General features: G+C 38.0%; 1 protein-coding gene across 11 annotated transcripts in view; it reads left to right on the forward strand.

Annotated features, from left to right (window-relative positions):
* Macf1 (microtubule actin crosslinking factor 1) overlaps positions 1-14,649 on the forward strand; it is a 364,069-nt gene that overhangs the window by 306,857 nt on the left and 42,563 nt on the right. For all 11 annotated transcript variants that reach the window (XM_042674998.1, XM_042674983.1, XM_042675025.1 and 8 more), the window contains 13 exons: positions 1,283-1,367; positions 1,852-2,093; positions 2,752-2,958; positions 5,378-5,497; positions 6,198-6,305; positions 7,691-7,909; positions 9,066-9,269; positions 10,193-10,201; positions 11,318-11,549; positions 12,292-12,518; positions 13,791-13,913; positions 14,009-14,110; positions 14,499-14,600. In XM_042674998.1, coding sequence (XP_042530932.1) covers positions 1,283-1,367; positions 1,852-2,093; positions 2,752-2,958; positions 5,378-5,497; positions 6,198-6,305; positions 7,691-7,909; positions 9,066-9,269; positions 10,193-10,201; positions 11,318-11,549; positions 12,292-12,518; positions 13,791-13,913; positions 14,009-14,110; positions 14,499-14,600 — 1,980 coding nt within the window. The remainder of the gene's footprint in view (positions 1-1,282; positions 1,368-1,851; positions 2,094-2,751; positions 2,959-5,377; positions 5,498-6,197; positions 6,306-7,690; positions 7,910-9,065; positions 9,270-10,192; positions 10,202-11,317; positions 11,550-12,291; positions 12,519-13,790; positions 13,914-14,008; positions 14,111-14,498; positions 14,601-14,649) is intronic.

The raw sequence follows: 14,649 nt of genomic DNA on the forward strand, positions 1-14,649 counted from the left end.
ATAGACATGAACTATTGGAACCTACCCTATGTATTTTTTGTTTGGTTTTGTTTTTGGCTAGTCCTGGGGCTTGAACTCAGGGCCTGGGCACTGTCCTTGTGCTTCTTTTGCTGAAGGATAGCACTCTACCACTTGAGCCACAGTACTTCTGGCTTTTTCTGTTTATGTGGTACTCAGGAACTGAACCCAGGGCTTCATACATGCTAGGCAAGCACTCTACCACTAAGCCACATTCCCAGCCCACCCTATGTCTTCCTAATAGAAGAATATGCCTATTTCCATGTTTTCCATCAGTACTAGAGATTGGACTCAAGGCTTTAAACTTGCTAGTTAAGTACCTTGCCCCTTGCTCTGCCTTTCTTTCCTTATTTTTAGCTAGGGATACAGCTTGAACTCAATGCCTCGTACATTCACTTGGATTTTTTGCTCATGGCTGGTGCTTTATGCACATGAACCACATCTCCAGCCAAGCTATTTTTCTGGTTAATTGGAGATGAGTCTGTTGAACTTCTCTGTCCACACTGGTTTTGAACTACAATCCTCAGATCTCAGTCTCCTGAGTAGCTAGGATTACTGAGTTGAATCACCAGTGCCCAGCTTGCAATGTATTTTTATGAAATCTCTTTGAGGGTAGTAAAAATAGGCAAAGTAATTTTTTAAAGTAACACAGTATTACTTTGCAAACTTCAAATATAGAGAATTTTTTGCCAGAATCTTGTCAGTGTGTTTTTATTGACTTATGTTGAATTTTTTTGTCTTACTCTTTTTTTTTTTTTTTTTTTTGGTCAGTCATGGGGCTTGAACTCTGGGTCTGGCACTGTCCCTCTGCTCTTCAGCTCAAGACTAGCACTCTACCACTTGAGCCACAGCACCACTTCCGGTGTTCTGGTGGTTAATTGGAGATAAGAGTCCCACTGACTTTCTTGAGTAGGCTGGTTTTGAACCACAATCCTCAGAACCCAGCCTCCAAATAGCCAGGATTACAGGCATGAGCCACTTGCACTAGGTGTTACTCTTTTAGATGTAGACCTTATTGGTGAATTTCACTTATACCTTTTTTATGTTCAGGCTTGGTACTGATAGATTAATAAACCTAATTTAATCTCAAATCTATTCTTAGAATGAAAGTATGTCTAAAAACATCCTATTTTATTTTGAATAATAGATAATCAAGGAGATGCTAAAGAAATCAAATATATGATTTTAAATAGGTACTTATCTGTTTAGTTCTTTACAGATTTTACTTCTTTGTTGTGGAACTGACAATATTCTTTCCTTTTAGGCTCTAAATGAAGAGATTGTTAATAGAAAGAAGAATGTAGATCAAGCTATTAAAAACGGTCAGGCTCTTCTAAAACAAACTACAGGTACTTTGAAAAGTGGGTCTCTTAGATCTTTTTTGTTTCAAAGACAGTTATATATCCAGGGAAATAAGCGTCTTGCACTAGCCAGCACTAGCCATTTCTCTTTCATATATAAAAGGTCAGTGTTCACTGATTTTATTTCCATGTGCTTATAGGCAAAATCTTTTGAAAACCATTATACTTATTTGTCTCATATATAATTAAAGATAAATGATTCTTCCTGCCTATCAGTAGGTCAAATGCTAGCAGTAACTGCAAAGTGCTGGGACTATCTAGAAACACCTGCAGCCCAACTTAGACCTTAAACTCAAAGTGGTTTCTTTTATCAAGTTGAAGATTTATATCCCTTAGTAGGAGATGATAGGTAAATTCATAATCATAGGGAGAAATGAAATTTAAGCTCTATTTGAACATAGGGCATTCATTGGAGGAACACCTTCATTCTCAGATCTCTTAAATATTAATAATTATATACTTTTCTCTATAGGTGAAGAGGTGTTACTTATCCAAGAGAAACTAGATGGTATAAAGACCCGCTACACAGACATCACAGTTGCCAGCTCCAAGGCCCTCAGAACTTTAGAGCAAGCACGACAGCTGGCCACCAAGTTCCAGTCTACATATGAGGAACTGACTGGGTGGCTGAGGGAGGTGGAGGAGGAGCTGGCAGCCAGTGGAGAACAATCTCCCACAGGGGAGCAGATACCCCAGTTTCAGCAAAGACAGAAGGTGAGCTGTCATTTCATACTGTAAAAAGAAAAAAATAATAGGTTTTATTTTTGCCCGAATTTTATCACCTTTATCTTAAATCTAAACCAAAAACTTCTGCCTACCTCTTGTCTTGTATATTAACAAACAACAAAATCTGACATTAAGATAAGTGTGTGTGTCTATTACACTTGTTGCCTAAAGAGGAAAGAAGTTAAATCTTATATCCCTAGGAAGTTTGCTTGTTGTGTAGCATTTTACAATTAATCTTCACGATTCATTCTCTAAAGACTGCTTTGCAGTCTTCATATTTGATTCTCCTGCAGGATCTAGTGCAGGTCTAGATGCACAGAAATATTGTATAGGTATTAGTTTAAATGCCCATGATTAAAACATTGCTTTTCAATTCTGTTAAGATAAAGGAAAAGAAGAAAGGCTCATTGTTTTACCCACAGTCTGGCTCAGGTATTCTAGAAAGTTATAAGTAAGCAAGAGCTAATCCTGAAAGTCAGGCTTCAAAATAATTGAAAAATCTGAAAAAAGGAAAAAAAAAAAAACTGAAGGAAGGAGGTCGGTACCCTGCTGGGATGTGTAGAAGAGAGAGCACTTTCTACCCAGTACAGCTGCTAATGTTCTTTATTTAGCAAGATATGGCCTGAAAACTTTTTTCCCTCCTTAGGAATTGAAGAAGGAGGTCATGGAGCACAGGCTAGTATTGGACACAGTAAATGAGGTGAGCCGTGCTCTCCTAGAACTGGTGCCATGGAGAGCCAGAGAAGGGCTGGATAAACTTGTGTCTGATGCCAACGAGCAGTATAAACTGGTCAGTGACACTGTTGGACAAAGAGTGGATGAAATTGATGCTGCTATTCAGAGATCCCAACAGGTAATGTTTATAATACCTCAGCCCTAATATTTTGGACAGTGAAGATAGATCTGTGAGGTACAGTACTATGACCTGCATATATACAGGCTCAGGAAGAGCAGTAATGAAATCAGCATTAATAATGATGCAACAAACATTTCAGTGATGGAAAACAATTGGGTAGAAGTTTGTGAGAATGGATTCAGATTTGACCCAATATACTTAGGCACTTTGAATAGACAAAAACTCAGCAACAATGTGAGGTCTTTCCTTAAGGATTTGACCAGTGCTGATAGAACCTAAAAAGTTCAGTGCATCATAATCTTAGTTTGAAATAATCAACTGTCTTAACATTAGATGAAAGAGGGGATGGAACTAAGAACTATAATTACTATCAAATATGCAAACCAAAATACCAGGCATCCAAAATAGAAACTTCTCTCGGTAAACATAGGTATCATATTTCCCTTGATCTTTTTTCCTTCCTGCTTCTGGAGGAAAGTTATCTGCTTTAGTCTGTAGCTGAATATCCCCTCTTCCTCTTTTTTTTTTTTTAAGACAGTTTCCCTACATAGCCCAGGCTGGCCTCAAACTCAAAATCCTGTTCCCTCAACCTCCTGAGTGCTGAATTACAAGCATAATAGCATGACTCCGTGGATTCATAATGATAAGCAAATGCTTTTTGTTGTTGTTGGTTGTGAGGCTTGAACTCAGGACCATGGAATCTGTCCCTGAGCTCTTTTGCTCAAGGCTAGCACTCTACCACTTTGAGCCACAGCTCCACTTCCTAAGTGGTTAATTGGATATAGAAGTCTCATGGGGACTTTTCTGCTTGGGCTGGCTTTGAACTAGGATCCTTAAATCTCAGCCTCCTAAGTAGCTAGAATTTCAGGCATGAGCCACTAGTACCCAGCAGCAAATGCTTTATGAATTATGCAAAAGTTTTTTCTGACTCCCAAGACCATCCCTCACCCCCCATATGTATCCCCAATGTATCTTTAGGGTTATCTCTAAGCTTGGCCTGATATTTCAATATACAACTTATTGTGCTTAGGGAGAAAATTTTCTCTTCATCTAAAACTTAGGGGCTGGGATTATCGCTTAGTGATAGAGTGCTTGCCTAGCATGCATGAAGCCCTGGGTTCAATTCCTCAGTACCACATAAACAGAAAATGCCGAAAGTGGCATTGTGGCTCAAGTAGTAGAGTGCTAGCTTTGAGCAATAGAAGTTCAGGGACAGTGCCCAGGCTCATGCCTGTAATCCTAGCTACTCAGGAGGCTGTGAGATCTGAGAATTGCGGTTCAAAGCCAGCCTGGGCTGGAAAAGCCATGAAACTTTTATCTCCAATAAACCACCAGAAAAACCAGAAATGGTGCTATGGCTCAAGTGGTGGCATGCTAGCCTTGAGCTGAAGAGCTGAGGGACAGCACTCAGGCCCAGAGATCAAGCCCCATGACTGACCAAAAAAAAAAGTTCAGAATGTTGGAACATTTCAAATATTCAAGGTTAACAATGCTAAACCAATAAAGTTGTATCTATAAGTATTTCAAAATCCAAAAAACTAACATTGCAAACACTTCTGTTTCTGATAAGTAGTACTAAAACTATATTAGCATAGGTTGACAACAAGATAAAAGATTGAGGGAGCTTCATGACCAGCATTCATATAGATCATATTTTGGGGTTTTATTATTGCGTAACCATTTAAAGATCTGGTGTTTTTTTGGGGTCTTACACTTCTTCAGCTACAAGTGAATACTTAAAGTTAACTTTACTTATCTGTCCTCTGCAATTTTAAGTTCATATTTAAACATCTAAAACTATTACTTGCCCAGGCCCCAGAACTGGCAAAACAAAACAAAACTGCTCGGTGTTGAGGTAGGAAAAATGTTGGCAGAAAATTACAAAAACATCTGATAAAAGGCATATTTTTTTTTAAGATGTCAGTTTCTGTTGTTTCTAGCTGTAGACCTACCTGCTAGATTCTAGAACTGCTTTTATTTTTTTTTATTTATTCTTTTATTTTTTTTGGGGGGGGCAGTCAGGTTGTGGGGCCTGAACTTGGCCTGGGTGCTGTTCCTCAGCTCTTCAGCTCAAGGCTAGCATTCTACCACTTGAGCCACAGCGCCACTTCCAGCTTTTTTCTTTTTGCTTATGTGGTGCTGAGGAATCAAACCCAGGGCCTCATGCATGCAAGGCAAGCGCTCTACTACTGAGCCACCTTCCCAGCCCCTAGAACTGCTTTTAAAAGAGTGGAAATATGATCAGCTCTAATTTGTATCTTGACTTGTGATTCTTAGGAAATTCTTCTGCTTTAATTTTATGAAATATAAACTATTACTGACAATCCAGGCCTTACTGTGTTAGATAAATTGCAGTTCTAGGAAGGAGACCTTGGCTGTATGTAACTTGTTAATTTTTTCTCATTATGTTTTTTAGTATGAGCAAGCTGCTGATGCAGAACTAGCTTGGGTTGCAGAAACAAAACGAAAGCTGATGGCCTTAGGGCCAATTCGCCTTGAACAGGACCAGACCACAGCTCAGCTTCAGGTACAAAAGGTAAGGATGAAACACCAGAGCACCCCCTGAAGTGTCCTCAAGTAGTAGATTTATCAATAGCTTACAGTGTCTTGAAGATAGCTTTTCTATGTATTTGGTTGGTGAGTATGGTAAAGAAAAGTTTGGGATTTTGTTGTTTGCTTTTGTTTTTTTCTTGTGAAGGATGATGTATTTAGTTTTGGGGGGTTTTTTGGCTTTGTGAAAAATGTAATTTGGTCCAGGGATCCAGGAAAGAATAACAGTTTCCTGAATGATTTTCAGAAGGAAACATGTTTCTGTAAGTTAAAGGATAAGCATTAAAGATTTTGGATAAGCAGAGTATTAAATTTTGTGCTTTACCTTTCATTAACGCAGACTCAGGATCCTTTTACTTCCCTCCCCTCCCCCCTCTTTTTTTGTGAATGTGTGTCTGTGTGTCTGTCCGTCCGTCCATCAGTCCGTCTGTCTGTCTCCTGGGGCTTGAACTCAGGGCCTGGGTGCTATCCCTGAGCTTTTTTGCTCAAGGTTAGCACTCTACTCCTTGAGCTCCATTCCAGCTTTTTGCTGGTTGGTTAGAGATGAGGCTTAAGGACTTTTCTGCCTAGGGTACTTCAAACTGTGAACTTTAGATCTCAGCCTCCTGTGTAACTAGGATTATAGGCATGAGCCACCAACACCCTGTAACTTACTTCTTGACTTAACTATTGTTTACTTTTCAAAGGCTTTCTCTATTGATATCATTCGTCATAAAGATTCAATGGATGAACTCTTCAGTCACCGTGGTGAAATCTTTGGCACTTGTGGAGAAGAGCAGAAAGCTGTATTACAGGTGAATTACAGTTATTACTCACTTAAACATGGTAAATTGAGTACTGTTACAAAGTAATGTTTTCAAGTGTTTTTCCTTGGACTTTTTTTTTTTTTTTTGGTCATGGGGCCTGAACTCTGGGCCTGTTGCAGTCCCTAAGCTCTTCAGCTCAATGCAAGCGCTCTACCACTTGAGCCACAATGCCACTTCTGGTTTTCTGATGGTTAATTGGAGATAAGAGTCTCATGGACTTTCCTGCCCGGGCTGGCTTTGTACCACGATCCTCAGATCTCAGCCTCTTAAGTAGCTAGGATTACAGGTGTGAGCCACCAGTGCCTGGTTCTTGAACTTTCTTATTACTGATGTTTATATGTCCTAGAGACTTTAGATCATGGCCTTGTATTCACAAATGCCTAAACAGCAATGCTATGTAATATGAAATACATTGTGAGCCCATCATCATTATGACAGGAATTGCTTCTTTGGTCTAGAAGAGTGAGCTTTGACAGATTTTTTTTAAAAATTATTTATAATAAACTTTTCAGAATCATATGCAGTTACTAATTTCTTCTACCATAAAGATATTACCTGCTTTCTAAAAGATTGGGCAAGATAATTTTTATACTAGTTTTGTTTGTTTATTATTAACAATACAGTTAATGCCAAGAAAGATCATATACACCTATAATCCCAGCACTCAGAAGGCTGAGACAGGAGGATCACCACAGGTCCAGGCCTATAGAACATAGCAAGACCTGATTCAAGAAAATAAAGCAGGGGCTGGGAAGGTAGCTCAGTGGTAGAGCGCTTGCCTTGCATGCATGAGGCCCTGGGTTCGATTCCCTAGCACCACATAAGCAAAAAGAAAAAAGCCGGAAGTGGAGCTATGGCTCAAGTGGTAGAGCGCTAGCCTTGAGCTGAAGAGCTGAGGGACAGCGCCCAGGCCCAAAGTTCAGGCCCCATGACCGGACCCAAAAAAAAAAAAAAAGAAAAGAAAAGAAAGCATATGGTTAAGGAATTTTAATAAATTCACTACTCACCTTAAACACTTAAATGCTAGTTGTGGGAGACTTATTTTTCATTAGTACTCTATCATAGCTTTTGAGATGCTATAACTTTATTATAGCAATGATCTGTTATAGTAGTGCTTATTGTTATGTATCACTGCTAATAAGTTAATTTTTGGTGCTTGTGCTATTTTAGTACTGCACTTTATAGTTTTTATATAAATATAGGAAAAATACTAAATTTTGAATTTAAAGAAGAAAAAATCACTTCTATACTTACTAGATTAGCCCATATTTGCTAGAAATTTAGTATTTGTTCATATAGATATCTAATTTTTAATATATATGCTGTTTTTTTCTTAAAAGAAGTGTTCATTATATTTTTACTTGGACTCATAGGAAAAGACAGAATGTCTAATACAGCAATATGAAGACATTAGCCTGCTCAATTCAGAGCGTTATGCCCGATTGGAGCGAGCACAGGTCTTGGTAAACCAGTTTTGGGAAACTTTTGAAGAGCTCAGCCCTTGGATTGAGGAAACTCGAGCACTAATAGCACAGTTACCTCCTCCAGCTATTGATCATGAACAACTCAGACAACAGCAAGAAGAAATGAGGGTAAGGAGCATACCAACTTTAATTTTGTTGTAGAATGAAAATAACCTGGAATTTATTCAAAAAGAACACATTAATATACTACTGATGCCTACTACTAAGTTTCATGCTATAAAATTATTTTTTCTTTTTACAAAAGTACAAATTGTTTCCTTCATTATTTAATATGAATTAATGAATGTAATTACACAAGTGTATTACAAAAATAAAGGAAGAATTAACTAGGACTGGGAGTGTTGCTCAGTTGTAGAGCATATGCCTACTAGTGTATACAGGCCATGAACTTAACTCCTAGTACTATTAAAAAAAATACTAAAAAAGAATCTAGGAAATTTTATACATTTTTGAGTGTTAGAGTTAGGTGTGGTTGGACCTTTCCAGTTGGTGAAGCACCTGAAGTACAAGTTGTGAAGAAATTATCAGAAAATGTTTGCTGAATGTAATTTGATGAAAAGGAAATGCATAGATATTTTCACTAATACTAATAACCACTGACAGTGGGTTTTTTTTGTTTTTTTTTTTTTTTTTATGTTGACTGTGCTTATAACTAGTCCTGTTTTCCTTTAAGTAAGGGATATGTCCTGGAAGTTGCACAAAAGTGAAGAGTGGTTGGATTGCCAAAAGGGTTTCTAGTCAAAACATCCTGTTTGATGTCTCAATCTGGGTAGTGGAACAGTATTAAACCATGTAAATTAAAATATAGTTCATAGAAGTATTTGTATGTACAGAAGAGATGGGGTTGACTGGTATGACATGGATGGTAGAGAACAGAGAAAGAGAGAGAAAGAAGGTATGTCCAAGAAGATTTTGAGGGTGATGGGACATCTAAAAGTGGCTTTTGAAAATTAAGAGAATTAGTTAACATGGGAGCCCAAGACTTAGGAGTTTTTTTGTTTGCACATAAGTAATAAAATGCTAGGACTTGATGGTTTTGTTTTTTTTTTTAACAATCTAGGTTTTGTTTTGTTTTTCTCTCTCAAAGTTGATATTAGCTCTGATCAAAGTGAACTTGTACAGAAAATACTCTTTTTGTGTGTTTGATTTTTTTTGTGTGTGTGGTGCTAGAAATCTAAACCTGGGCCTTAAGCATGCTAACTTTGTGCTCTTCCGCTAAGCTATACCCTCGACCTCACTCATTAATCCATATTTCTTTCTGTAGCAATTAAGGGAATCCATTGCTGAGCACAAACCTCATATTGATAAGCTACTAAAGATAGGCCCACAACTAAAGGAATTAAACCCTGAAGAAGGGAAAATGGTAGAGGAAAAATACCAGAAAGCAGAAAATATGTATGCCCAAATAAAAGAAGAGGTGCGCCAGCGGGCCCTGGCTCTGGATGAGGCTGTTTCCCAATCTGCTCAGGTATATGTTTGTCTTACATTCTTACAACTTTCAAATTACCCTAGTCTAAACAACAGGTCTGTGTGTCTGGTGTGGGTCTGTACAGAGGAGTGTCAAGACTATAATAGTACATTATTGATAGTGGAGGAAGCACAGTGATAGACTGTGGAAAATTTTATGGAGAATAAAATGTATCTTGGCTACTATGTGTAATTTGTCTCTCAATTAGTAGATGGAGACTTGTAGATCCAAAAGCAGTGATTATCTCAACAATAATCAAATTTCTTTTAAATCTATTACTTTCATTTGATTGATGTGTTTTTGTTTTTGTGCCAGTCATAGGGCTTGAACTCAGGGCCAGGGTGCTAACCATGGGCTTTTTTGCTCAAAGCTGACACTCTACCACTTGCCACAGCTTCACTTCTGGCTATGGTTAAGTAGAGATAAGAGTCTCACAGACATTCCTACTTGGGCTGGCTTTCAACCACATTGCTCAGGTCTCAGCCTCCTGAGTAGATAGGATTACAGGTATGTGCTACTGGTGTTCAGCTTGGGCCTATTATTTTTAAGATTTAGAATGACTACACAATTTTTCTTGCTTAAAAAGCAACCAGTTTAGAGAAAGATGCTTCAGTAGGGAGAAGTAAGCCAAAGACCAGAAGCATAAACCACCAGTCGTGGAGATTGAAGCATGTAACTACATATTTTTCAACTAATAAATAATTGTTAGTGGTACTTTTTGTCATGTCTGGGTATTATAGTCCTTTGTTTAGTCAGTATTCTTGGTTAATATTTGTACTTACTCAAGTTTTTACCTTCACTTCCCTCCCTTCCCATCTCTCACTCACATTGTGGAATGTGTTACTTTGTGTTGTTGCTGCCTGCTCCTGTCCTCCCCACATCGTCACATTTCATTGTTGTGTTGACCGCGCCCACCATTGCAGATTACAGAGGTAAGGTACCCAGCCCCATTGCTATTAGGATATATTTATAAAGAATGAAAATTGAGGGCATTCCCTCTATGGAAATTTCCCTAGAATAAATTTGATTAGTGGAGTTTATATGATAGTTTCATTAGGGGTGGAATCTAGAAGTGAGGGAGTGGTGGGAAGTGATTTTGTTTTAAGATTTTTTTTTTTCCTGTTTGACAATGAAAATTGATAAGCCTTATTACTGACATTAACCAATAGTGTTATAAGGAAGCAAACTTACCGACATCAGATTATAAATGAGAATTTTATAATTATACTCAGGTTACTCAATGTGCCAGAAAATTGGAAAGGTAATTTTTCTTTTAGAATAAGGTTAGATTTGACCTTAATTACTTTTTGTCATGCCAGCATTTCACTCCCATTGTTCCTTACAGTGGGTTGTTCAATTGCATGCCATTATACTTTTTTTTTTTGGTCAATCATGGAGCTTGAACTCTGGGTCTGGGTGTTGTCCCTGAGCTCTTCATCTCAAGGCTAGCACTCCACCACTTGAGCCACAGCACCACTTCCAGCTTTTTCTGTTTATGTGGTGTTGAGGGATCGATCCCAGGGCCTCATCATGCATGTGAGGCAAACACTCTACCACTGAATCACCTTCCCTGCCCAGCCTTTCAAACTCCCAAGTCATGTGGCATATTAAGTTCCCCATCTATTTACACAGTTTGTGGTGGGCATCTAACTTGTTGGTCTAGTCTGTTGCATGCAACTATCATCTGAGATGTTGACATACTGACTCTCACCAGTTTCATAGTCTTGTCCCTTTCTCGTCATATTAATTGGAATAGAAGAACCATTGTGACAACATTAGTGATTCAAATTGATGTTTTGCATACTACTTACTATCTTTTGACTCTTAAAAAACTACCTTTTTTTTTTTCCAAATTGCCCAGCGTTCTATAGTAAGTCCCAAATTTTGTTTTAGCCAAACGCAACACTTAAAAGCTATTGGGCTAGGCTAAGCACTGCACTATCTATCCTAAACAGTAGTGGCTTTATACCTTATTCTTAAACCCTAATGTTTCTCTAAAGCATGTGATAAAGTATTACTGTGCTGGCTAATGTTCCAACTTTATTTAGTTTCATGATAAAATCGAGCCCATGTTGGAGACCCTGGAGAACCTTTCCTCTCGCCTGCGTATGCCACCCCTGATCCCTGCTGAAGTAGACAAGATTAGAGAATGCATCAGTGACAATAAGAGTGCCACCATGGAACTAGAAAAACTGCAGCCATCCTTTGAGGCCCTAAAGCGCCGTGGAGAAGAGCTCATTGGGCGATCTCTGGGAGCGGACAAGGATCTGGCTGCAAAAGGTGTTTGCTGGAGCTAATTTTTTTTTTTTTTTGGTCAGTGTTGTTGGGGTTGAACTCAAGGCCTCAAACTTGCTAGACAGGCACTTGCTGAACCACAGCTGTAACCATAATCTAATTATCTTCAAACAAAGTCAGTTATATTAATTCCAGGCTATGGTTATTATCTATAGTATTATATTAGATGTATTTTGTTGAATGTAACAGTTCCCACATATTGGCAAATGAGTATTCTTGAAAGTCATTTGGAAGTCATTTAGAATTCAAAACACATTTTCCCATTGAAACAAGATTACAATTGGTAGCTAGATTCCCAGGCTTGGAAACAAATGCTCCTTTTAACCCCTAATGTGAGTAAGTTACAGTATCAATGGTGGATAGAACATAACTACCTCTTATAACACTTTCTTTGGGAAATGTAGGGACAGAGTTCAACACAGAATACAGCGAAGAAGAGTTCTCATCTCAGCTCTTTTGCAAGCTAAAATTTTTTATCTTACCAGTACCTTTATGTTAGAAGTTTAAAAGATTACATCTGTGATCCCCTTATGTGGAAGATTCACATAAGCAAAAAGTGCTAACAGAACTAATAGAAATAAAGCTAAGGCAGAAAAAAAATCAGTTACAAATTTTAGAGCTATTTTAAAAGATAGTTTCATTGAGAATGTCAAATTAGATGGAATTTTTGATGAGACTGATTTCAGATACATAGAGAAGTCCCATTCACATCTGTTTACCTCCTCAGAAATCCAGGACAAACTGGATCAAATGGTATTCTTCTGGGAGGACATCAGAGCTCGAGCTGAAGAGCGAGAAATTAAATTCCTTGACGTCCTTGAATTAGCAGAGAAGTTCTGGTATGACATGGCAGCTCTTCTAACCACCATCAAAGATACCCAGGATATTGTCCATGACTTGGAAAGCCCAGGCATTGACCCATCCATCATCAAGCAGCAGGTTGAAGCTGCTGAGGTAAGAAAGAAAAATTAAAAATTAAAAACCTACATGTGTCCTCTAGCCAAACAGTTTATCTAACTTTTGTTTTGGGGGTAGGAAGTTATTACAGGACTAAGGATTGAACCCAATTTTTTTTGTGCATGCAGGCAAGAACTCCACTGTTTGGGGGAGTTATTTTTACAATACTGAGAATTTAACCCTGGGCCTCATGCATGCTAGGCAAGAACTCCACTGTTTGGGGGAGTTATTTTTACAATACTGAAAATTTAACCCTGGGCCTTATGCATGCTAGGCAAGCACTCTATCACTGAGCTAGCCTCACAGTCCCTAAGCATATCGTGTTAGCTTTCAGCAGACTAAGCTAAAAGATTTGTTTCGTGTTTTAAGTTAGCACATTTTTTCACTTGGAAATAAAAATACCTGTTAAGGTGTCTTTAATATAGAAAAACAGTTTGGGGTTTATCATCCAGAGATAACAGTTGTTATTTAAGACATGCCTTTTTCTAGTCTTTTTGAGGAATCTTAGTTTTTATTAGCTTTACTCATTTCATGTTGTTCATTTAGCACAATCCAAGCCTATCATGCTATTATCTTTCTTGTTTAATTTCAAATATTTTTCAGAAACTGCCCCCATTCTTAATTCTTCTTAGAGTCAGTTCATGAACCACATTGTGTGATCTGACATAGAATTTACTTTTTTTAAGATTACTTAGCCTAGATAGCCCAGCATTGGTGTGGGTTGGGTAATTCTGGTCTGTCAACATTAACATTTATTTACTGTGTTATCCTTGTTTATATACTTCTCTGTAATAAATCTGTGTCTGCACATTGTAAACTTGAAGACAGGCAAATATGAGCCATTGGTAAATTATTGTCAGGCATTCCATTTTTCATATACAGTCTGCTTTTGCTCAACTTTTCTGGTGGTTAGTTGAATCTCAGACTTTCCTGCCCAGTCTGGCTTTGCAATTTGATCCTCAGATCTCAGTCTGCTGTGTAGCTAGGATTGCAGGTGTGAGCCACCAGGACCTGGCCCTCCTGACATTTTTTTCATTACTGTATGCTCGTTATATTTATGGGAACATATACATGTATGATACACATCAACAACTACTTGGAATAGATGGCTTCACTGTCCAAATAAAATATAAGAGCATTCAAAATCTTTTATGAGTTTGATGGTTCCATTTAATGTTTGCCCTCAATGGGTATAAGTTGCATTTAGAAGGTTTGGGAAGTTCCATTCTACTTTCTGCTTTGGCTCATGATCTGTTCTTTCACATGTAGACTATTAAGGAAGAGACAGATGGTTTACATGAAGAATTGGAGTTCATTCGGATCCTTGGAGCAGATTTGATTTTTGCCTGTGGAGAAACTGAGAAGCCTGAAGTGAAGAAGAGCATTGATGAGGTATGGAGAATAGATAAGAGTTCAGATGAAACACAAGTGAGCCCTGACTGGAGAGTGGTATTAATAGAACAATCTGATTGAATATTTTTTCCTAGATGAATAATGCTTGGGAGAACTTAAACAAAACATGGAAAGAGAGACTAGATAAACTTGAGGATGCCATGCAAGCTGCTGTACAATATCAGGACACTCTGCAGGTAAAAGGCTGGTGTTGACCACCAAAAAATATGGGTTCTATTTTTTCATGATCATTTTCCAATTTTGGTGCAATAGTGGATCACATTGATACCACTCCAACATTCTCAAACCTAAACCAGTGCTGTTTCCACATTCTTAGACTAGTACTGACATATGTCTGAGTTTCTACTCCCCTTGTCATTTTTATCATGATTGCATGTTCATCACACCTATACTACATGACACAGTGAAGCTAGCCTTACCACTAGCAAGGCACCAGTTGCTAGAGCTTTCAAACTCAGATTATTGTAAAAGCCAACTTTAGCAATGTTAATCCTGATTCTTTCTCACGTACATATGTTTCTTATTTTTAACTTTTGTTTCTATATATTTTTATTTTTGTTTCAGGCTATGTTTGACTGGCTAGATAACACTGTGATCAAACTCTGTACCATGCCCCTAGTTGGCACTGACCTCAACACTGTCAAAGATCAGTTAAATGAGATGAAGGTTTGTATCCAGGAATGGTTTTTAAAAAAGAGTTGCTTCTTTTAGTTAC

This window comes from Dipodomys spectabilis, unplaced genomic scaffold (assembly GCF_019054845.1).
Source record: "Dipodomys spectabilis isolate Male_0828 unplaced genomic scaffold, ASM1905484v1 ptg000002l, whole genome shotgun sequence".
Taxonomy (NCBI): Eukaryota; Metazoa; Chordata; class Mammalia; order Rodentia; family Heteromyidae; genus Dipodomys; species Dipodomys spectabilis.